The sequence below is a fragment of the Lissotriton vulgaris genome, chromosome 7 (assembly GCF_964263255.1).
Source record: "Lissotriton vulgaris chromosome 7, aLisVul1.2, whole genome shotgun sequence".
NCBI lineage: Eukaryota > Metazoa > Chordata > Amphibia > Caudata > Salamandridae > Lissotriton > Lissotriton vulgaris.
Window position 1 is genome coordinate 495,248,897 of NC_141695.1, and position 25,600 is coordinate 495,274,496.

Sequence of the window (25,600 nt, forward strand, 5' to 3'; positions counted from 1 at the left end):
TATGCAATTATACCTCTATTACGAGTCCTTCATAGCTGCATTATTTATTGCACCTGATAAATAACAAAATCCCATGGACCACTAGTTACCCCATTCAATAAGAAACGGGGACAGTGGTGGCTCCTTGAGGGAGTGCTGCGGGCTGTGGGGCGTGGTTGGGGAGGGACACTGTGGGGGGGTAGTAAACTCCGGCATACGGCCGATCGGAGTTAGGTAAAGAAATAAATCAATAAAACTAATGAAATTGTGTGCTGCAACACCAAATGCGTAGCAGCGCACGCAATTTCATTAGTTTAATTTATTTATTTCTTTACCTGACTCCGATCTGCCATATGCCAGAGTTTACTAACCCCCACCCTGTCCCTCCCCCCAGCCATGGCCCGTGGAGGGAGTTTCAGTGCGGCGGAGAGGCGGGGCGTGCTAAAAACTGGAGTATGGATAATTGAAGGTAAGTAAACAATTTAATTAATAAAACGAATTTCGTAGCGCACCCTGCATCGCATTTTGCGATGCAGGGCGAGCTACGAAATTCGTTTTATTAATTACATTGTTTACTTACCTTCAATTATCCATACTCCAGTTTTTAGCACCCCCCCCACCCTGCTCCTCCCCCTCCCCGCCTCTCTGCCTCACTGAAACTCCCTCCACTGGCCGTGGCTGCCTCCCCCACCTTGTCCCACCGCCCGCAGCACTCCCTCCAGGAGCCACCACTGAACGGGGATTACGAGTTTGGTGCTTCCCGCACCACAGTGCACCTAGCTGATCATTTACCAGGCAATCCACCCCTAGTAGATTTCACCAGGTGTAGCCTATTGAAATTTAACAGTGAAAAATCATGCTGTTAGATTCTACAGATAAACTTGGAGTTCCAGCACCCATACTAGTTGTGGTTTGTGTGGGTAGCGGAATTTTACGAGGCACTAGTAATCGGGCACCATAACAAGCACTTAAATTGTTAGATCACCCATCCTTAACACTATAGGACCGATGCAAAAAATGTGCATTGACAGTGACAACGTATGGAAAGAGGGGAACCTGCCCATACTTCTCATTCAGAGCTGGTAAAAAAATGATGCTTCTTGAGATGTGGAACCAAAGGGACTATTATACCAAAGCGTGGAGGAAAAGCAGATTTGCGACACAGGATTCCTTCCCCAGAAAGATGTCTCTAAACTTAGAAATGAGAAATATTTATGGAAGATGTGATAATTAACTACTGTGCTTTCCATTCTGCCTTGATTCATTCAATACACTTCAATAGAAGGTCTTGGAAGCTGATTTAATTAAATTATCTACTGGGCAAAACTGGTACAGGTTTACTTTGCATCCTTATCTCCTCAGTATGGAATAGAGCTGATTAATATTCCCATATGCTGTGTTCAACATGACACTGGGTAGGTCGACTGCCTAGCAGTGTAGGGCCGGGGCACCCACCGGTGACAAAATGTAGCCGAGTGAGTCTGCACTCCTTGAGACTGCCTGGAATGAATGCCAACTTGTTTAAGTTCCAGTGGTGGTAAGCAAGAACACCACATTTGTATTACAATGTGGGCCCTATGGCAGTAGGCACAGGCGAGTTTACATGATACTGCCAGAGTATAAGGGAGGATGGAGGTGACCAACTAGGGGAGGACGCCACGTGTCTCACTTCGACAAACATTCCAGCGAACTGCTCAGAAGGAATGATTGGATGGGTGGAAAATATCATCTACCCCACCTGTGTGGAGAGGGTATCAGATGTGATATCATTCCTCTCCACCTACACTAGCACAGGAAGTACATACAAAAATTCAGGAGTGTATTACAAGATTAAGGGTGAACATAGTTGTAGTACCCTTCCAGATGTGCTTGTGTGTGGGAAAGAATCTGGGGGCATATTACCAAGCAATAGCGATAATTATCGCTATTGCTTGGTTAGAGACAAAAATTTACCGCTGAGCTGCGGCGATTTTTACCGCAAATAAACCTTGGTATTACCAAGGCTTATCGCAAATGCGATAAAAATCGCTGCAATGCATGAATATCGCTGAAAAGTTAGTGATATTCATGCATTACCGAGCTAATGCTCTTAGCCATGTTATCCACCTCCTATTGGATATCATGGCTAAGAACTGCTCAGGGCAGGTGTTAGCTTTTGGAGATATTCGCGCTTAGCACGATTATCTCCAAAAGTTGGTAATAGGAGATAGCGATGTTAGCGACTGTTTTCAGTCTCTAACATCTTGGCACGCCCACTTTGCATGTCATTAGTGATAAATATCACTGACATGCAAAGTGGGGCCCAAGATGGTCGCTATCTCCTACTAGCTGTCGCTAACTGGTGTTAGCGACAGCTAGGTAATAGGGAGATAATTTTATCTCCGCTTTCTTGGCTTTTAAAGCCAAAAAAGCGGAGATAAACCCCCTTGATAATATGCCCCGAATCTGGTGTCCCGCGTAATTCGAGAGAGAGGCTAAATATGGCTTCTTCCTAGGTGAAGAACACTATAGAACCCTTCTGTCCTGAGTGGAGACACTTCTCAAAGCATCCAGATGAACCACTGAGTGACAGTTGCAGATGGGCAAGAAGCCCGACTGATCACCAATATCTAACTGAATGGATGCAGATAGATAACTTGACGAGACCCATCTGTGGTTGTTGATAACACACGTTGGCCACATATAGGTAATAATACCATGAATCATCACTGTTGGCTTTCACCATCCTTGTTTAGAAAGCAACTAACATAGGGTGACTGTGTTGCTTGCATATCTGAACTGTTGTGAAATGTATGTGGTGTATACACCTAATTATGACCGCAGAAACCTTGTTAGAGAATACCTTAATGATTCAAACATTCTGGACTTTTTAAGTTTCCAGATAGATCCTAAGTGCTAGAATATTGTTCTCCCATATTTAGCAGTGGGTCATTATGTGCAAGAAAGGTCCATGGTTTGATTGCACATCATTGAGAACCCTACAGGTCGTAGGTTAAAATGGTTGCTGGGCTGTCTCGTGCTTTCAGCCTTCTGAATCTGGACAACAGTAATACCAAATATTGACCTGTGACTTTCGTTTCCCGTGAGCGCCATATAACTATTCACTCTTGCTAAAATGTGTGAAGTACAAGCTCCCTCCCTACTCACCTTGACTGCAGCGGGGACCGGGATGGCAGGTGACATCTGTTCGCTGCTGTGGTTTGGGCTGTCCCCACTCTGCACAGACCCCTGGTCACAGACTCCATTTTCAGAGCCAGATGAAGGGTCCTGCAAGGAAAAAGGGAAACCATGACCACGAGGCTATTGACACGTGTCAAGCACCAAATAAGGCCTAATTGGAGCTCGTGTGGTGTGGTCTGATGTCAACATGCGTATACAATTAAAGCATTCACTTCCATTGCCAGTATTAGGGAGACTCTTCATTATTTCCAAGGCAACCATTATTATCACAATGTGAAGGTTACTAGCACCGTGTTTGTGCTCCGCATCTTGTTACTGGCAATTATGCTATTTTGACAAGGTGTCAGTAAAGCTGCCATTCGCCTAAGCAGGCTGATCAATATATATTGCTTTATGTCGACTTTACTCTAAAAATGTTGCCAAACAGTAGTTCCAGAGGGCACCGGAAGATTTGCCCAACGCCATCGAAGAGCTAGACCAGGAGTGTGATGCAACATTGGCGTGACGCCCTTACATCCGGGTCCTGGGAATAACCGGATGTGGCTAGTCTCCATCTGTGTCATCAGTTGCACATTGGTCAATGCTTGGCTTGCGGGCCTCCGGAAGGAGGTAGATGCAGAACACAGACAGATGGGAGTATGGAGCAATGCAGCAGGGAAGCAGACAAACCTCAGAGCAGCTGCAGCCTCCATTCCAGGCATGAACTGCACTAGAGTCTGACAGCGCCACATGAGCCGCATTAAGAGGCCGCACGTGACGGGGGCCGGGGAGAACATACATTTGGTTCAAAACCACACCTGTATTTAACTAATTGATGAATGAAGTCTTTGGTGGTCCACGCATTGTCTACATAAGAGAGGGGGGGCACATTACCTTCAAGATAATGTATAATATACATAAGCAGAAATGAAATCCAGTAACCACAGAAAGTATCAGTGCAACCTATCTGGTAAGAAGAGAACCAAAAATAGATCAAAACTGAGGCCCAGATTTGCTCCGACCTTTCAGCCTTGCAAAGCTTTGCACTGCTTTGCATCAAGGGGTTAGTGGGGCAGATGAGCACACACAGCCATTGGTGTTGACTCAGAGCCAGATGTACTAAGATAGCCAGACAGAGCTTTTCATCGAAAGCCAATAGCTACCTGAAACAGGAATCAGAAAAAGGAAGGTTTCCACGTCTGAAACAGGTGTATATTGCATGCGCGCTGCAGTGCCCAGCACACATCTAATACCCGGCATCCTTCTGAGTTTGTCTACGCATAGGAATGTGAACTCAATGGTATGTTTCCAGTATAGACCCGATGCCAGATAGTGCACTGTCACCACTGCAGCATAGTGCGAGGCTCTACATTGCACAAGGCAGCCTTGTCAGAGCACCAGCACAGCCGATGGCGGCAGTAGACCAGGCTGAGCAGGTGTTTTTTCCCGTGCTAACCAGTGCAGCTAATGTAACCGCTTCTCTGCGTGGCATGAAAAGTTAGGACATCTGGGCCTCAGAAAGGAAAAGGAGGAGAGCAAAGAGGCAGAGAAGACAAAAGCGAGAGAAGCGAGAGAAGCGATGACGTGTTACATATTATGCGATCTCAAACCCTACAAGGAATCTTGTTGTCATTTCTAGCTGTTTCAGTTTCCCTCTACCTACTGTAAATGTACACACCGAATGCACATTTACACTGATATCATGTAAACAGATGCAGAGCGAAAGTATACATCATAGTGACAAAATACATTACAAATAGCTTTAATGCCACCAACACATATTTCATATATACAAATGATAATACAATATATACATCTGAAGGCTCTTTAATACTAGGGCATTTTTTATTGTTGCATGGTTAGTCGACTATAGTTTTCTAAAATGCCAGAGGGAAAGTAACTTCTAAGTTACTGTCACGCAGAGGCACTGTGGATTTTTGTCTCATTTTCTGACAACCCTGGGCTGCAACTACAGTTTCTTGGCATACAGGGACGGTGAACAGAGAGAACGTGTAAACTAAAAGTGTTTCCATTGCCTGGAAAGTGATATTCAGTGTAAGAGAAAATATTCCACCACCCTCTCAAACTTCAGACCCTTGCTGCAGTTTGTTACTGTACAGGTCATGTGTTCATGCCTTAGGCCGCATGTATCAGCCCCTGCGTTTGCTGCCCGCGGCGGCCTGATCGAAGAGCGGGGGCGGTGGTTGGTGCTGGGGAGTCATGCGGCTGCAATGGCCTCAGGTAAGAGAGGGGGAGGGGGTGCCGCCCCCAAAACTCGTGCTGCCTGGAGTGGTCTGCCCCCATCACCCCTCCACCCCCCAACTATGCCACAGATTCATGCATTAAAAGTGGGGAATCAGCTGATATGTGCTCCAGTCGACTATGTGCAAAGCGATGATTGCATGTTTTGAGTATAGAAAACGTGCAGAACTGTCCCACCACCAGAGGGAGCTAGAAAACGTAGGTCACCATGAATGTGGACTGTAGGGTGTTCTACCATAATATCAGATTTAAACTATCGAACTTCAGGTATATCCAACCCACAATATCAACGTCTAGCATATCATCGAGGTACATAGAAGTGGACTTAAGAATAGCAAATGTGTACCTCCATATGTGCTTACCTTGACAATGTCCTTAAGTATCCATATGTGCTTACCTCGACAATATCCTTAAGTATCCATATGTGATTACCTTGACAATGTCCTTAAGTATCCATATGTGCTTACCTTGACAATGTCCTTAAGTATCCATATGTGCTTACCTTGACAATGTCCTTAAGTATCCATATGTGCTTACCTGGACAATATCCTTAAGTATCCATATGTGATTACCTTGACAATGTCCTTAAGTATCCATATGTGCTTACCTTAACAATGTCCTTAAGTATCCATATGTGCTTACCTCGACAATATCCTTAAGTATCCATATGTGATTACCTTGACAATGTCCTTAAGTATCCATATGTGCTTACCTTAACAATGTCCTTAAGTATGTGATGGCGTAGATATTGTTAATGAGATATATGTACACAGGCACGTATGGGTCTCTCTCTCGCTCTCTCTCTCTCCTCTCTCGCTCCCCCTTCCCTCACCCCTTTACGAAGCAGCCTGACTGCCCCCGGGATTCCTGCACTCACATGGTAGCATGGGTGCAGCTAAAAGTACTGTAAGTAATCTGTTGTGTACCCTCAGACTTACAAACACTATTCTGGGCTGTCACAACTTTGGATCATAAGGGGTAGTATGCCCTAGGCCTGGCACTTTCCATGGCCCTCTCTTCTTAAACCGCATATATTTATTAGGGTTGGGTGAAGCTTGCAGTTTCTGCTGCTTTTTTGCTACTGCTCTAGTAGATTTTTTACTCGAGTGGCAGCTTTCTCACTGCGTACGGTCGTAAATGCCTGTGATCACCCATGGTGGGAAAATCTGACTGGATGCCATCTTAGTGCCCGAAAATCGTGCTAGAGGACACAAAACTTGCGCCTACCAACTTAACGTTGGCGAGCACTCGTGAAAACATTTTTTTTGCCGAAACACCATGTTACAAGCATAACCCGGAGATAGCAAAATTCCTCTAAGTCCAACCCGGAGATAGCAAAATTCCTCTAAGTCCAACCCGAAGATAGCAAAATTCCTCTAAGTCCAACCGCTGAGCAGAATTTTTCTGCCCCCCTAATATTTATAGATTTTTGTATGTAAATCTGCTGGTTTCATTGCCTGGCCAGACCAATAGATAGCGCCCCATGCAATGTTTCTCTTTCCCTGGAATATATTTTTTTTACACTGAGAAAGAGAAAACCATGAGGGACTATTTTAAATTTTAAGTAAAGTACAGTAAATCTAAATGCATTTAATTCTCCATCTCATACATGCATAGCGTACAGAAAGCATTTTATTTACTGCGGCAAACAGCACATACAGACAGCAGCAGTGCAAGCTTCGTTTACACACAAACATATACAGCACCAGTATGGTATAGACAATAGCAGTGAAAGTTTCCCCCTCCCCCCAAACACACACACACTCCCTCCCCCCACCCAAAAAAGCAGTGGAAGCACAAATCAGCAAATAACATTTCGCTTTGGACACTGAGAAACGTTACCCTTTCAGGATGACTAGCATGTAGCATGGAAAAAGACAATAGATCCGGCTTTAATTTGCTAACACGTGCAAATTGCATCTTCAACATGCCTGTGTTTGCATGTATTACTATCCCTTCATAGCCAGAGTTAGTGGCTTTGCAAAAGCTTGTTTTGTGTGGTGTGGGCGAGAAGCTCTTTCTTTCACGCAGTTCCACGGAGCGTCAGGCATATACGGCCACATGCATCAAAGTCCGGTTTTGCGATTCCTTAATTGCGATTTTTAGGGAATCGCAAATAAGGAATCGCAAAACGGGATGCATGATTTAAATCGCATAAAATTTGCGATTCGGTTAAAATCGCAATTTTTACCGAATCGCAACTATTATGCGAATTCCAAATTGCGATTTCGCAATTCCCATTGATTCCTATGGGCCAAAAGGCCCATAGGAATCAATGGGAAGGCATTGACATTTTGCGAATTTCAATTAGCGATTCGCAAAATGTTAATGCATTCCATGGGTGTAGGGGGGGTCCAAAGGACCCCCCCCTGCACCCCTGAAATGTATTTTGAAGTGCATGTTTCACACACACATGTCCTAAGGACATGTGTGTCTGTAACATGACAGTGTTTTAAAATGCAATTTTGAGCATTTTAATATATTTTCGCAAATTTGCACCCCCTATTTGCGAATTCGCAATTTTAAAAGTAATCATGCATTGCTTTTAAGGAATCGCAAATTTGCGATTCCTTAAAAGAAATCACATTTTTGGAATTCGCTAAAAATAGCGATTTTGCCAAAAATGCTTGATGCATCCCAAAAACCTATTTAGGAATCGCAAACTGCCGAATTTACCGATTCGCACTGTTTACACTTCCTAAATAGGTAGATGCATGTGGCCGATAGCCCCGAATCCAGCCCTTCCCAAGGGGATCAGGAAATTGTTGCTCCAATACTTATTTTTTTCCGCGTCATTATGAGCATCCCTCCTCTTTTTCTTTTTCAAACAGTATCAGTTCAGGGCACCAGTGAAGACCAAAAGTATTCTACTGTTTTGCTATTCCACCCATTAATCATGGCCTGTTGGTTTATACAACCTGGGCACCTGGTCTAAACTAGTGGGAAAAGAAACAGTGCCAGTGTGGGAGCAGATTAGTCATCTGGAACGGTCCAAGAATAACAGAAGGGACATGAAACGAGGGATTTCAAATGAAGTTAAACCGAGTTTCTCTTCCTTGATCGATACATTCAAACATCTCAGTACAGATGACCAAAGGTCTTTCCTGTAACTCTCATTCCAGCCCACCCTGTACAAAACCTGAACATTACTAATATAAGCACATCTAGTCCAAGAACCTTTCACATAATGTCAACTTGCTCCAAAGGTGAAATTACGCATACTAGCTCGGGGACTCACCTTATCCTTGCCATAACCCGGAAAGTTTATTTTTAGTGTTTTGCCAATCTATTGTGCTCAAAACAAGCAGCAAAGAATAGGTGGTGCGTGTCTCGATGATGCAAACAGCAAAGTGCCTGCTAATTTGCTCTGTGTCTTGTTTTTATGCATGAGCATTAGTTGTCATTTTCAGGACTGCAGGTTCATTGGCTGCTCTACTTCGTTGGAAGACAAAAAAATCACGTCACCCAAAGCAATTAAGGATACTGAAGATAAAAATCAACATGCAATCAAGGGCAAAACTTTAAAGACACTTTGGAAATTAGCATTAATTACACTGCCTGCATAGATAACTGCAATATACGTGTTCTCTCGAGAGATGCCATGTATCTCCATCCATACTCGTGCTGCCTCATACAATTTACTGATGCTAAACATCGTTGTCATTGGGAGCATGGCAAAGCTATAAAAATGAACACCATAATTGAGAAAACATGATAAACAAGCACTGGCAAAACCAATTGGCCCGGGATTGGCAGCCAGCCGTTTGTTTTTTTTCAATTCTTGCTTATTCATGGTTTTCGAAAAACCTTATTGTGAGAAGAGCAGCTGGCCCTCACCAATATAAAAAGATGATTGAAATCAAAAATTACTTTTGTTCTACCACAAATTACTAGTTTAGTCCTTAGTGCTGAAGAAAACTATTTTGTGTGTGTAATTTGTGAAAGAGCAGAAAGCCATCCTCAAAGTGAAGCTAGCCAATGGTTAGAGTGCACTGACCCATTGCTCCATGATGTATGTCATAGTGGGTGGAAGAAATATGTGATTGACACCACAATGGAACAATGGGTAAAAAGGGCTTGCAAAATTAAAACGTCTTGGCTAACGCAAGAAGTAAATGTACTCCGAGTATGAGGCGCGGAATATCACTATCATAACACTTCATGCTTGAGATATTGATGTGACAAAAAGCCCAACAGAGCAAACAATGACTCTTTCTAAAGAAACTACTAGGATTGCCGTCAAAGAATTTCATTACAAAGGCCCTGTTAAAATCATGAATACTGCATAGGGTGGGGAAATGATGATAACGCTTTTTGGGAGAACAACAAGTTGGAGTTGCATATTACTACATTTGTTCCCCTGGAGTTTCACAAAGAGGTCTGAGCTGCTTTCAGCAAATGAAATCTCTGTTTCACAAACCATAACTACCAGGCGCATTGGAATTCATAGCCCACTTGTAATTGAGGCCTCAGTTTGCTTTGCTTTGGATTGCAAAAACTGGACCTTTGGCAAGTCTGGACAAGAATGGGCACATTTTGCTGCATCATTTGTTTACCCCTGTTTCCTGTTTTTTAACTCTCCCTCATCTTATTTTTATTCTACGCTGGTTAAAGCTTAGTTGAATAATTGATGCATACAAGTTGTGCTTTTTAATGCAACCAATTAGAGGGCTGATGTAGGGAAGACTTTGCATTCACAAAGACATAGGATTTATTTGTATATTAAATATTAATGTAACAAGGAGTATATATTTATTTTAATCTATACCACTATTATAAAGAGAGAACACAAACCTTTGAGCCAGGTAAACTCGGGAACCACAGCGCAAATCCACACACCCGATACATCGTAGAAATTGTCAGGGTGTGCAGATGGACATAGGCTATAAAAAATAAAAAATAAAACGTAAATTTAAAAATAAAACTTAAAAAAAAAAAGTAGTACCCTGAAAGAAGAGCCGGCCGGGACGCTGCGCTGGCCGCGACGTGCGTGATGACGAGGAGGAGCGGCGGACATGGAGCGGCGGTAAAGTGAGGAGCGCGGGGAAAATCGGCTCAGGTGCGTTATGACGAGGAGGAGCGGCGTACATGGAGCGGCAGTGAAGTGAGGAGCGCGGGGAGGAGCGGCGGCTCAGGTAAGGTAAAGGGACACATTGGAGTCGGGGCGGGAGCGGGTTTTTGCACAGAGGGACGGGCGGGAGCCCTTACTGCACGCAAGCCTCAAATGTTGCCCCCAGCGGCGGCTCCGGTAAGGTAAAGGGACACATTGGAGTCGGGGAGGGAGGGAGTCAGGGCGGGAGGGGTTCAGGGCGGGAGCGGGTGCGCACAGAGGGACGGGCGGCAGCCCTTAGTGCACGCAAGCCTCAAATGCTGCCCCCAGCCCCCTTCTGCCCCAGGCAATGCTGGGGCAGGCTGCTAGTGTAGAATACATGAAGAGAATTGTTTTTTTTAAAAATGTCAGCACTATTAACTTATTTGTATGAAAGATTTAATTATTTAAATATAGAAAGTTTTAAGTTAACATTATTTCTTCGAAGTTTAAATTAAAGAATAAATAACCACCTAAAATAAAAAGCAACATGGTTTATTATGTATTTATAATTATTAAGCATGATGTATAGAAATAATTAATATTAATACAATTATATTTTAATACAATTGTTAGAATAATTTACTAATTCAAAAAAGGTTATTAAAATATTTTTAATTTAAACAAATATTTTTTATTTTTAGATTTGATTTTTTAACATTGAATTATATTTATTTGTATTTAAAACGATTTTAAACAAGCTAATTTAATTATTATTTTATATGGGGTTTTAATTTTTATCTTATCTCCATTATTTTCTATGTGAGGGTGTTATGGTATTCGTGTTTGGCCATGTGTGGTGCTAGAGTTCCTACTGTTTTATTTTTGGCACTAATAACTTACACGTGTAAAGTTGACTCCACCCCATTTTTTCAGGCAATGGAGACGTGTTCGTTTACACTTTTGAGTAAGTTTACAATCTGATTTTATGATCAGCAAAAAGTAGTAAAGTTACTCAAATGTGTACAGATATAAGTTAAAAGTGTAACTTACCTTTCAATCTATCCATCAGGGGAATTGTTCGCACGCTACTCATCCGTGAGGGTCTCAAGGCGCTGGGGGGGGTAATCAGCTCGGTTCAGTCGAAGAACCAGGTCTTGAGCATCTTCCTGAAGATGTTCAGGGAGGGGGCACATCTGATGTTGAGCAGGAGCTTGTTCAAGGTCTTGACTGTTATGTAGGAGAAGGTTATTCCACCTGTTCTGGCTCTGCGGATGCGTGGGATTTTGGAGAGGATGAAGTCAGCGGATCAGAGGTTTCTCTTGGGTACGTGGAGGCAGATTCCCTCATTGAGGTATTGGGGTCCGGTGTTGTGGATGCATTAGTAGGTGTGGGTGAGTATCTTGAAAGTGACTCTCTTCTCAACGGGGAGCCAGTGGAGGTTACATAGGTGTTGGGTAGTGTGCTCATGTCAAGAAATGTCGAGGACGAGTCTGGCTGCTGTGTTCTGTATGGTCTGAAGCTTGCGGAGCAGAGACTTGTAGATCCGGGCGTAGAGGGCGTTTCTATAGTCCAGTCTGCTGGTTATGAGTGCGTGGATGATGACCTTTCTTGATTCATGGGGGATCCCCTTGAAGGTCTTTTGGAGGATTCAGAGAGTGTTGAAGCAGCTGAAGGCAACGGCGTTGACCTGTGTCATGTCATGGTGTTGTCCCATGCCGAGGGGGAGGGTCTAAGGACAAGGACTTCTGTCTTCTCAGATTTGAACTAAAGGCAGTTTCTGCTCATACATGATGCGAGGTCCTTCATTCCTTCCTGGAAGTTGAGTCTGGTAGTGATTGGGTCCTTGGTGAGGGAGAGGATGAGCTGGGTGTCGTCGGATACTATTCTAAATCTGTGCTGTCTGATGATGGCTGTGATACCAAAACTGGGCTGTGGCTTCAAAGCAGTAAGACCTTCCCTCAATAACTATTAAACAAAATAACTGCCAGTACTGCCTATTTATTTAGTGAGAATTTCAAATAGGACGTATTGACTGTAGAACAATATATGCCATAGACCTTTTGTTTCGTCTGAAATCAATCACTTTTACTTTTTTCTTTTGTTCACATTACAAAAACATTTTCAAAGTTTTTTTTTCTTTTTTACATTCCACAAAATTTACATTTGCACCATAGAAAAACATAGAAAACCAATCACTCAACTTCTCTCTTTCTTCACATTCAATCCAGCTTTCACAACCACAAACACACTTATTCACAAAATATTACAATATATACTTATATCAAACAAAAAATTCGACATTAACAGCCTTGGTATCTATTCATAATTTTACAAAAATCACAGTTTTTTAAGTAATCCTAGAGCTGTATTGGAAAGAAGGTCTACGCGTTTCGAACTCTCTGGGTTATGGAGAGTTCTCTTCAGGACCAGGCAAGCTTTTTAAGGCTTGAGCTAAACAGCTTTCAGAGAAGCCGATTCATCTGAGGCTGTCTTTCCGAAATCATGCGCTAGTCGTGAACTCGACGATAGCATAGAAGTCTGTAAGATTAATCCAATTGAGGGAAAATGGGCACCAATTCTCTGGCGTTTGTCGTGGTGCAAACTCTGTTGTTTGTTTCTCGTGCCGGTACCTTTTCATTGTATCCGACGCCTTACACTCCTTTCTGCAAATGCTTCCGATGGCAGCACAGGGAGCAATGTAGATGTTGAAGAGCGTGGGGCTGAGCAATGATCCTTGAGGGACTCCACAGTTGATTTCCTTGGGTTCGGAGAGGAAAGGAGGTAGTCTGATTCTTGGTTTCTGCCGGTGAGGAACGAGTGGATCCAGTCGAGGGCAGTTCCTTGTATGCAGGCATCGTGGTGTTTGGCAGTGAGTGTGCGGTGAAAGACGGTGTTGAACGCTGCAAAGAGGTCGAGTAGGATCAGAGCTGCAGTGTGTCTTTGGTCAAGGAGGGTGCGGATGTCGTCTGTGGCGGCAGGTAGGGCGGTTTCAGTGCTGTGGTTGCTGCAGAATCTGGATCAGGAGGGGTCGAGATTGGAGTTTTCTTCGATGAATTTGGTTAGGTGTGTATTGACGGTCTTCTCTGTGATTTTGGCTGCAAAGAGGAGGAGGTTGATGGGTCTGTAGTTCTTAAGGTTGGTGGGGTCTGCTGAGGGCTTCTTGAGCAGGGCACTGACTTCTGCGCGTTTCCAGTCGTCGGGAAAGATGCAGATTTTGAAGGTGGTTGTTGATGGTGTATCGTAGATGGGAGCGATGGCGGCTCTGTGGAAATTATGCAGGGGCTGGGGTCCCTGGGGGCCCCTCAGTGGATGGCTTTCATGGTCGAGGTGGTGTCTTCAGTGGTGACAGAGGTACAGAAGGAGACGGTAGGCAGGATGGCGTTTCTGGAGCAGGAAGTGTTTTTGGAGTTGGGTGTCTGGTGGTTGAAGTTGTCATAGAGTGCCTTGATTTTTAGATGGAAGTAGGATTCAAGCTTGTCGCAGAGGTCCTGGGAAGGGGCGATGTCCGTGGTTTCGCTGGGGGGCTTGATGAATTCCTGGATGACGCTGAAGAGTTGCTTGGAGTTGCCGGTGTTGGCGCAGATCTTGTTTTGGATGAAGGTCCTTTTGATGGATCTGATGCATTGGTGGTATTCCTTCATGGCGTTTTTGAAGGTGGTGCGACCTTCTGGCATTCTGATTAGTCAACTATTTTATCATCATATGGAACTTAAATATTAAACAAACAATCAAACACAATTTTTCTAATTGGAAGAAATTCATTTTGCCACCTGAATGCAATCTGATTTTCATGAAACACACAGTAAAAGGAAATCTCATTACTCTTTTAAATTTGGCATTCCTAGCAATGTTAAGTCTGGGTAGAGGTGATAAAAATAAAAAACTTGCAAAAATCCAGCATTATACATTTAAAGTGAATGGAGGTGGTCCTTGGTCATCTCCTAAGAGAGCCAATAGGATTTCAAGGCAGTAGTCAGAGCAGAGTCGTTTTAGCTTCTGATGCATGTGACCTGCCATTGATAATGCAAGACCAAGAGTATTTTATATGTCCCATACAATTAGGCCAGCAGAGGAGACAATTCCTTGGCTGGCTGCCATAAGTGCTTGGAAAATAGAGGTGAGCAGCGCCAAGTACACTGTGTAACAAAGACACAGGAATGAAGTCGAGCTGACAAAGCCAAGCATCTGTCATTTCCAAGTTAACAATTGCTCAGGATCCTTCACAGGACACCATAATATTCTGCGTGGCCACTAGAGGCCGCTATAACTGCATATGTAGTCAGTGTGCTATTCAGTGTGCTGTGCGCGCTGCTTATTTGAGGCGGCGGAGTTGAGGAAGGACCCTGCAGTCAGGGTTGACTGACGGCTGTTGGATTAATCTCTTATTATTACAAATTTCAACATGATGTTTTTGATTGCTATCGTACGTTAGCAGACGCATTTGGTATCATTAATTGGTTGGAGAACCCCAAATAGGTTAAAGAATTAAAGGGGGCGATGCACACATTATGGACACTTGCAAAGGTCAGCAGAAGTCTGTCCTTAGAAAAGGCCGTCCTGCCTCCAATTGCCTGCATGCAGCCAGTCTAACCTTTCAACTACTCACGAGTGGGCCTCTGTTCAGAACAGGCATGCGTGTCATTTGCCATTGCGCATACAGTAAGGCCGCCATTTTGTAGAAAACAGGAATTCACAACGCTTTTTCAGATTTATGCCTGCGACTGCTGCAGCCTTCCAGGCACACTTCTGGAAAGATTTGTGAATGTCAGCAAGTCTTAAAAACTGCATCCATGAGAGGTAGTAACCCTGTGAATGTAGATTTACGACTAATTTTAGATTCGGGACCAAAGTTTTCATTGCATCTTGTGCGGGTTTAATGCTCAACAAAAACAAAACAGGGACATATTACGGATTTCGGGGGCCCTCGGCCAATTGTAATTTGGGGGGGCGGGGGGGGGGGGGGGCTGTGTGGAACAGATTTGGGTTCATGATCTAATTTCAGCTCTACCGTGCCCTCTATGGCCAGATCACTGAAAGTTTACATTTAATACTCAAGGAGAGTGAGTGACCTGTTTTCAATATTAGAATATACAGCAGCAGCGCGCCAAAATGATTGCCAATAATGTTTGCAACCCCCACCCATTTCTCGTTTGAAAGGTCCTGTTTTAATGTAAGAAACACTTTTTATATGGATGTTGCTGATGTTGAAAAACATGAACATTTCTCTGAAAAATGTCTGTAATAGACTCTTCCACACACCACTCACATTGAAATTAAATTAAAGGAAAACGGTGTTTAAAAAAATCTGTTTAAAGTGTTTCCAAGGTCAACAGGGCAACACTCTGCAAACAAATGTGGCTGTACCAAGGAGGGGCCCCCTGAAAGCCTTGGGCCCTGGGCCAGGGCCCACGTTGCCCATGTCTTAGAATGTATCTGCAATAAACAGCATACCAGCTTTGCTTCTGTTCAGTGCTATGACAGCCTGCATGACAGGGCGCACTGTTAACGCTGCACCTGCTGGGGCTACACGTTTTTTCCACACCACATTGCGGTGGAACCTAAAATGTGATCCCTGCACACTGATGTCGGGCAGACTTTTCTGTCTGATCACAATATCATATATTCGGTTCATACTGTTTCTTTTGGTACCGAGTAGGGTGATAAGCTGGTGGTATTTTTCCACATGTAAGCTCTGGAATACGAAAGAGGTTTAGGAATTTCGGCATAGCAGCTTTTCTTTTTGTTTTGGGGTGGCTATCGCTGAAATCTAGTGTATTGTTTTCTGGTTTTCTGCAACCGCGAAATGGACCACCCAGAGCAGTGTAAAGGTTGGCCGTGTCAGCAAGCCCTGGATCGGTATCTCCTGTTACTGACATTTAAAAGTCGAGGTTTAGGGAAACTGGTTTAGAGAACTCAATATGCACAACTGCACACAACTTTCCTACCTGATGAAATCTGTATTTGAAGCAGTAGTAAAGCATTGGCGCCTAGAGTGCTAAACTTTCTGCACAGCAGAATCGAGGGGACACAAGCGCCATACACAATCTTGAGGGTCCGGATTACATATGTTCCTATGATGGCAGTGTCGTTTCCACAAGAAATGTAAACCAACCTAGCACTGCAAAATGTGAAATAAGCAAGGGTCATATTGTGCAAAAGTATTTTTGAACTTGTCAGATAGTACACAGTTAGGCAGCACCAGTGCAATCTATATAATCTGCAAAAATTGGTGCATATTTCACCGACATTGGTGTAATCTGCGTGACGTGTTCCAGCTTTATCCTACGAACATACTCGTGTGCCATCTATGCAGTGCACAAGTCAGGGGTACACACGGGTGGACAGCATCCACCCACTATTTTTACAGGGTGAACGCCGTCCACCTTGCCTAGAATTTGAGCCCCAATGAATAATGTGCTGAACTCGTCCCAGTGTAATTTACTAACACCAGGATACTTTCAAAAGCACCTGCATGTTGTCTGCTTTCCATCTGCAACAAGTGCAGATGGGACTGGCTTTTTTGTTTCAGACTCCTGCTGGGCCCATAACAAAGGCCGAATGTGAGGGGTCATGAGGGCTCCTTTTGCTGGGGTCTCTTGGCTGGGGGCAGTCAGGAGCCTCACACCTGATGCAAATGAAGCAGAGGGGAAACAAAGTCTCACTCCTTGTGAGCAATTCACACATACTTAAGAGAGGCAGCTTTTCACTTTGTTCAGTCCTTGTTCAGGAGATATTCATGCACTGTAAGAATGTCAGATGTGTTGGTCTTTTCCAGTATTTACACAAAGCAAATTGCATTTATCTAGAGTTTACTTACCCTGAGGAAGCATTGAAATAGTTTAAGTACATTATTTTTTCTTGTATAGCCCTACTCATCCCAATGCAGGGTGTCAGAGCACTTTACATCAACACATGCATATTACATGTACAATACATTATATACGTTTCTAAATGAATGTGCAGGATGTGTTACATAAAACTGGGAGATTGCAAGGTGTAGAACTCACATATCATCTTCCATAGCTCACTGTGCTATTATCCTCACAATGTGCTAAAACCTACACATGGAAGGCCTGCTAAACATATATGAAAGGGCTTTAGATGTGATGTCCCTTCTTGTGATACCACTTCCTGTAAAGTCGTGGCTTGTGATGCCACTTTCTATGATGCCAATTCGTGTGATGTCATGTGTGATGTCCCGTGCCGGGATTTTGTGCACCGTGATGTCACTTGCATACTGCCTAACTAGGTAAGCCCCCCCACTTATTTTTTTAGGACTTGTGCCCTGCATCTATGCATAAGAAGGGGTGCTCTTACCTCCAAAGCTGCCGGGGTGCTGGAAGAAGCCATCTCGGAGCTCTGTACCTCCGGGGGAGATCCCGCTGAAGACCCCTGGGAATCATCGCTTCTTGGCTGCTCAGGGGACAGACCGTCACTGCTGTCTTCGTCAAAGGCAAAAGCATCTTCTGACTTCGAGAAGTTCACCTGGTTCCCTTTGCAAAAAAAGAAATGGACAGCGCTTTGGTAAAAAGGGGAGTCGTTCTCACATTTTTCACCTTAAGACCCTCTTCACTCCCAAACTATAAAGACGGAAAGGGCGATACGATGTTAAAATAATGATGATGTATTTTCCAAATTGATCAGAACAGAAGTGCACAATATTCACCACAAACGAAATATGCCTAGTCAGCGCTTGTCAAATCATTGTATATTTAAAGGTAACTTTCCAATCTTTTTGCTCTTTCCTTAAAATTTATGTTAGGGAAGCAGAAACTGCATGTATACCAACCCCAATTCGATCATGTAAATGGAGGGGAATCTGGCACAGTGTCCAGTGAGGAGAGGTGTTGGTTCAGTAGATCCATTGCATGTTTTATATTGTATGCTGTATGTACAGAGACATTAGGGAAAGGGCAATTGAAGGTGAATAATACACCAATATGAATTCCTGGGCTACTTTTGCTAGTCCTAATGAAAGCCTGGGAACCTTAGGACTGTTAAGTAGAGGCTGAAACATGTTGATAGTACAAAGGGTGTAGTGCCGTTCTACCTCACAGATACCCAACCTTTGTTTTTATTCATACTGTGGACATCCTCTATTAAAGGGATACCTGGCGTTCCTTAGGTATTTTTAAAGTGCAATGTATCCCGGCTAAAAATCAGTATCTCAAAGTGCACCCTGGAATATGGTTGAGCCTGTCCTGATTTTTGGATGGATGAGACTCCATGATGAAGCATGTCATTAACAGAGTGGGTAAGGACCCTTCATCAAACCTAAATATGTTTTTTGTGGGTCACATTTAATTTTCTCTTCCTTCATTCCAGTAAATAATCTTGTTCGACATAGGTTATAGAATACCTTGTTGTGATAAGATGTCTTCATCAGCATTAAAATACCGGAACACAGTCTGGTTTTGTATTTGTTTTCAATCCCCTGCTCCATTGCCAGCAGAAAACATTTTGAAGTTCTAATTTTGAACCACACTGCAGAATAACATTATTTTCAGCATAGACTAGTAGTATGAGCCTTATAGGCTGATACTTCAATACATCTATCTGATATCTATTTAAAATCAAAAGCGGTAAAAGCAAAGAGAGAAAAATTGAAGATGCCAGATGGATTATCACCCTTGGGCCCAGCATGCATTGTATAAAGACATATAAAAAAATTAAATTAATGCGCAGATCATAGAATGATTTCATAAGTGGGTTGCGATTTTACCTTTATTTTGAATTGTTTCCTAGTGTTACAAACAGTTGGGGCTAGATTTCATAAATTCTGCACTGCTTTAAAAAGGGAGCAAACGCTGTCTTGCTACTTATCCAATAGGGAAAGGAGCAAAGAGAGTTTTACTACCCCATAATACATAATGCACCGGGATAAAGAATGGTGACAAAAAGATCACAAACAATTTCAGAATGTAACTGGGATCTTCTGGTAGTGTGTGTATGCATTATAATATATAATTGAAATCAATTAACGTGTCAATAGAGAGACTATTTATTCCTTCGCGTACCTCACCTCAATTGTCTGTGTCCTGATGAAGAAATGTATAAGTTGGGTGGCCGAAATGTGCATTGATTTAGGAAGATACTTTAAAGCAAGCCTGTGCACCACTAGCTAGTTTGACTCTGTAACAATACATATTCAATAATTACCTTTGTTCATCTTTTCAATTACATAATTATACTGTTAGTATTGGCACAGTAAAGGGACCATCATGTAGGGTTAATTATATTTGGTCATCTGTTTGAATCTTCGTATTAAAAAAACGTGAATACAATTTTTTCATCATTTTTAGCCTCCTGGCTTAATTTTTAATGTTATTCCTCGTCCCAAACTCTGTTTCACCCCTTTCCTTCTTCATGACAATTAAATATTCTAGATGTCCAGTGCCTTTGTCATTTACCTACCCATGGCATTCTGCATGTAGCATCATTTTGTGAGGACAAAACTCAAGTCTCTTCTGGGACATACGTTTAACCTACTTTTTGCAATTGAATCCACTACACAAAACATTAAACACAAGACAACGTTATGCCTATCTGCTATCAGCTGCTCTTTCTTTATATAATCAGCATGTTAGAGACATGTTTTGCTGTATTGCAGAACTTGCAATAGCTCCTGGCCCCTGGAATCTACTGATTAGCTAAGTGCTTTGAAAACAAACCTATTAGCCGAGTCAACTCATCAGGCTGACACCGCATTGGAGGAAAGGCTACCGACATTCTAATCTTGAAGGTCTCGCTTTGGCCATTCTCTGTCCAAATCATTACTTAGGTTAATCGCAATGTGACCATTTCTATATGGTACACCACAAACGGAATTGTCTCTTGGTACTTAATGGATTCATGTAAATAGGAGAGATTTAGATTAAATGTATGTCATTGACGTCCTAAGGATGGAAGGCATGGTGAGGGAAGCAGAGAGAGCTTGCGGGCTGCATGTTACACACAAATTGCAGAATTTTGCTTTCTCACTAGTTAGGCCAGACATTTAAAACCGAGTTGGATGGATATAATACAACTAAATAATGAATTACATAAATGTTTATGGAATAAGGAAGGTAACAAACTAATTATCAATCACCATGTCCTTGATTATTTCAAAAATATTATTGTTTTAAGAGGTCATCTGAATTTTCTACAAAAAGTGGCCTACTGGCCTAGAACATCAGCCTGGGGATAAATTGACAGATAGGTACAATATCACTAATGGTTCTATCTCTGGGCTCTCACTTGGTGTGGTGTAGGTTTGCAACACTGATGCTGTGTTCTTAGCTGGCTCGGATTCAGCTTAGATAGGAGCTGACAGGCGACAACATCCATTGGGCTCAAAGGGCCTCAGCCCCGCCCGTCGTGTGGGTCAGCCCCGGCTGAGACAGCTTCCCGGCACACACACAGCCACACCCAAGTACTTCACAGGTCTTTTGAAGACCATTTGCTTGTAAATGAGACTTTGTTGTGTTTTTCACCCCTTCTTAGAGCCCCTGCATCTCCACTGTGCCTATGGCTGGAAGAATTACCCCCCCCCCCAAACAAATCTGAGCACCCCCTCCAAAATTTGGCTCTAGTTGTGCCTCTGGGAGCTGAGATCGGCTCTGGGTTGGGGGTGTGTACAAGGCCGGGCCGTCTCGGAGGCAAGTTGTATCAGCAACACAGAAGAAACAACTTAAAACATGGCAATTTTTCAAAAGTTACATTTAAAACTGAAAATCTAAAAAGAGAGGTCAGTGGTGTGAGACTCTTCAAAGAGATCTGGAGGCCACACATTGAAATTGTCATGAGCCAAGTTCGTCTTACATGTGTCCGAAGTCTAAGTCACGTAATAAATAGTCTTGGTGTGCATAATAAAACAAATTATTAAACGCGTAGAGATCATTTAATTATATCTTCACACTATATATTATTAAAAATATTATTTTTAATATTATTGCTGTTGTTAGTAGTAAAATACACATCATTTCAGTTAATCATTATAGAGCTCCTTTTAATACTAGCATTACTTACTTTTGACAATATTCCCCAGCAACAGGCCTGTGCCTAATTCTGCTAGGTATAAAAAATTAAAAATAGTTTTTTTGATTTGTATGAAAATAATATTTAATTAATATTTAATTATACACAACATTAACCTGAAAAAAGCCATCAACATATTTAACCAATTAATAAACAACATGAAGCATGACCAATTATCATCAGAACAGAGTCAAACCTAACACAGGACACTAAACAATATACTCACACTGTGGGCAAAGGAGGCAAAAAGAATGCACTGCAACAAATTACAATACCTTTCTTGCGGAAAAAACATTTTTCTAGATATTTTATTCATCATACTAACACCAACATTTTTCCTACGTTGTTTTTAACGGACATGAAAAGTGTGACAACTTTGGTCATTCTTTACTTATGAGTAGATTAACAGAGAGCCCTGATCTACCTGATTCCAGTTAGATGTGCTTCATCTTCTTCTTCTGAATAAGATTATCTGGAAGAAGTGAGAACTCCCTGGAGCCAACAGCCGCATCTACCAGGGGCCTGGGCCTGTCTGGATTTCTACTAACTCCTCAGTTGACCTGCCTATCTCTAATCCAGAAACACAAATACAATTTGCAGTGAAACGTAGATGATGTCAAAGTGTATTCTTTGGGACTGAGAACACGTAGGTTGAACTCTGGTGCAACAAAATAAAGTCTGTATTTTATTGCCAGAGATTAGATTGATAGAATCAGGATCTGTGGACATTCACACCTACAAATTGAATTTAGCACCATGGAAAAGCTGTCCGTACTGAGGATGTTTTGCGCTACTATGTTCAGGGGAAAGGTCAAGACTTGGGTATTCTCAGGATATGATTGGGGAGGCAGTGGCAATGGAAAGGCTATTTCCGGCAACAAAGTTGTAATTTGGTGGGTACTCACAACCATATCATATAGATTTTACTCCCTATTGAATCTTATTCCAAGTAATTTTGGGGTAAAAGCGTAAGTCTAAGGGGCTGACTGTGACTTTGGCAGTTTGGGAGCCTAACGCCACGCCAGTGCCCCGCTCCCCCACCGCCAAAGTCAACCGCCAGCCACCCGCCAGATTAGAACTTTTCTCCTGGTCTGGCTGCTTTGGCATTTCCTCAGTGGATCTTTTGAAAAAGGCACCGCAATGGGAATGCCAAAGCATGTTTCTGCACGGCATGAAAACTGAAATCCATGCCGTGCAGGAACTGGGTGTGCATGCACACAGGGGGGCACAGCATGAGCCCCCAGGCATGCATCCCAGTGTGCACAGGCAACAGGGGTGCCACCATGTATTTGGCAGTCGATGGACTGCCAAACTCATATTCAGCCCCTACGTAATTTTATTTATTTATCATTGTTTCCTCTGAGATGGTATTTTAAGTCCCTGCCTAAATTTTTTCTGTGAGAGGGTGTTGCAATACCAGACAGTAGCACTTTACCTACTTCAATGTTGGGTTTTTCGAGCATTTACTACTATTTTGACTCTTTAAAGTAGTAGTATATTTAGAAGAGCAGCTTTTCAATGGCAATGGCTTACTCTTTTGTGGTTGGATGTTTGTAGCAGCCTATCCCTCTCTTACTCCCTTCCCATTTTGTAGTACATATTACCTCTTTTGCGGCTGATCCCCCTTGTCCCTCGAGATGTATTATTAAAATGTAGGTTAATGAGTTCGGAGCCCTCTGCTAGTACATAAGTGGTAATACTGTAGTACTAAAATCTGCACATAACTTTTAACAAATGCTAATGTATATTTAATACAAAATAAAATGTTAATTTGGGGGTTTATTTGTTATTTGTGCTTTTCGAAATATTATAAATATATTGTTATTGATTAAGCATTGAATACACAATTAATTTAATGTTTTGAGTATTAATAATTAATGGTTTATAAAAATATTTTGCATTCTTTTACATTTATATTTTATATTAAAATAGGTTTTTATTTTTTCATAGTACAATAAACCATTTGTTACGTATACTTTGCCATAGAGAAATCTCCAACACAGTGGCAGAGATCACCACTTATGTGTGAAAAGTTGTAAGTGGTAACTTTACACCCATCAGTCCTGCTATAGGTGGCCCCAAAAAGGGATGTGTCATGTAAGAATATGCTTAGGTGTAAATCTGCACTCGGATGGGTGAATAGCAAAGAAATGTAGATTTACATCTATCTGCAGTAGTAAATTTACACTTGAGTAAATCTACATATGTAAATGTACCTTTCTGAATTAGATCATATGTGTATTACTTGAAAAAGCTGATATCATGAAATCTAAGCTGATACCCTACCAACTATTATTTTGCTTAAAACGTGCGCATACTCCTGCCACCTAAAGACAAAGGGGCATATTATCAAGCCCATTAACGCCACTTTAGAGATAATTTTCGTCCGAATACGGTCTCTAATATTATCGCAGTATTATGAAGGGCACGCTAACAGGCTTTCCTTGTGCTAGCACCTGTTTTACTAACGCCTTGCATCGCATCACTAATGAGATGCAAAGTAGGCGTTCCTCACATAACTTCATGGGAATACATCTCTAACTCAGCTTCGCGATATTTACAACGGTGCCCCGGTCCCACGTACCGACAATTAAAATCGCGCTAAGCCCCCTTTAAGGGTTGAATCTAATGTCTGCAAAATCATGCATTGCTTTTAAGGAATCGCAAATTTGCGATTCCTTAAAAGCAATTGCATTTTTGGAATTCGCTAAAAATAGCGATTTTTCCAAAAATGTTTGATGCATCCCAAAAACCTATTTAGGAATCGCAAACGGCCGAATTTACCGATTCACACCGTTTGCACTTCCTAAATAGGTTGATGCATGTGGCCGTTTGTATTAGCCCCAGGATCGCTGTTCATTTCTACTTTCAAGCAAACACCCAACCTGCTCACGGAGGTCGAGATGTCTTATTCACCGAGTGCTGCACATCAGACCTGCTGCTTCACAGACAACAAGGAGACCACCCTTTTGATGCTTTTCATTGGGAGCACCTAAGAGCGTCGCACCAGTGCTGTCACCCAATCATATATCCAAGTTTTAAATTTGCTATGTGTGACATTTCAGCATTTTAAGTGCACTTTAAAGTGACGACTTTTTAGTGCTTTGCGTGTGACACTTTGAGTGACTCTATCACACGAAATAACAAGCCTTGGCATAGCCAATAAGTCTTGCCTTGGGGACCATATAACTGTTTAGACATGCAACAGTTAATGTTGTTGCACCGAGGATACTGTGCTGCATAACTAAATACTTATAAGGTCCCAAAGGCGAGACCTATTGGCTATGCCAATGATTGTGTTTAAATGATTGTGGCTCAATCATTAAAGCCAACGGCCTGGAAGTCAAGTGATTCCTTCAGCGCTCTCTAATTGGTTGTCCAAGATGTCTAGAATTCAGACTTCAGCAAGCTGATTCTATTAAGTGTGTCACAGTCATAAAACATAATATACATTTGGAAGTGGATTTGTTTTCCATATTTTCGTTTTTGTGTATTGTTTTGCACTACAAATTAAAAAAGCAAGAAAAATATAAAGAATGTTGTGCAAAATGATATTATAAGGCACAGGCCAGAAATGAGGGATACCAGTTGTAGGGTTCTGGGCCCTAGGCCTGCATGTAGAGACAAGGATGACATGGACACATAAGTAGGGTACTCACAACTGGCCCAGGCCATGTGCGCTGGCCCATTTAATTGGCAGGCACCACGTCACTAGTGACGCCTGTGCTGGATGGGTGTGGGGTGAGTCGGAGGCCAGCCCTTAGGGAGTAGCTGAATACAGTGACGTGTCCTGCAGAACTCTACAACAGTGAGTGTGTGCTTTTGTGTGCTACACTAAGTGGAAAGAGTATGCACTGTTTCCACTGCATGAAAGGTTTGCACTTGAACAGGGCCGAGGCAAATCAACCAATTGTTGACAACTGTGTACCCAACTTGAAAAATCAAAGTGCACTTGAGACCAGGAGAATATTTTTGCACATTGTGAACTCCCTTTATAATGCACCAAACCCAACTTGTTGGGCAGTCAGGCTTTGGCCAATCACAATCAGTCCGTGGTTTCCCTGTGAAAGAGTCTGCTAGCTCTATTTATGGTGGTGCGTTATAGGAAAGGGCACAATGCCCATCTTTGAGCTTGGTCTGCCACCAGAC

At 42.5% G+C, this 25,600-nt stretch overlaps 1 protein-coding gene across 6 annotated transcripts in view; it reads right to left on the reverse strand.

Moving 5' to 3' along the window:
* The window catches only part of MYOCD (myocardin), a 184,382-nt gene that overhangs the window by 53,529 nt on the left and 105,253 nt on the right, over positions 1-25,600 (reverse strand). For 4 of the 6 annotated variants that reach the window (XM_086930585.1, XM_086930587.1, XM_086930586.1 and 1 more), the window contains 2 exons: positions 17,750-17,925; positions 3,127-3,246 (listed from right to left, as the gene is read on the reverse strand). In XM_086930585.1, coding sequence (XP_086786711.1) covers positions 3,127-3,246; positions 17,750-17,925 — 296 coding nt within the window. Of the gene's footprint in view, positions 1-3,126; positions 3,247-17,749; positions 17,926-21,442; positions 21,485-25,600 lie in introns of all 6 variants that reach the window. The other 2 variants (XM_086930584.1, XM_086930582.1) reach the window with 1 other exon arrangement.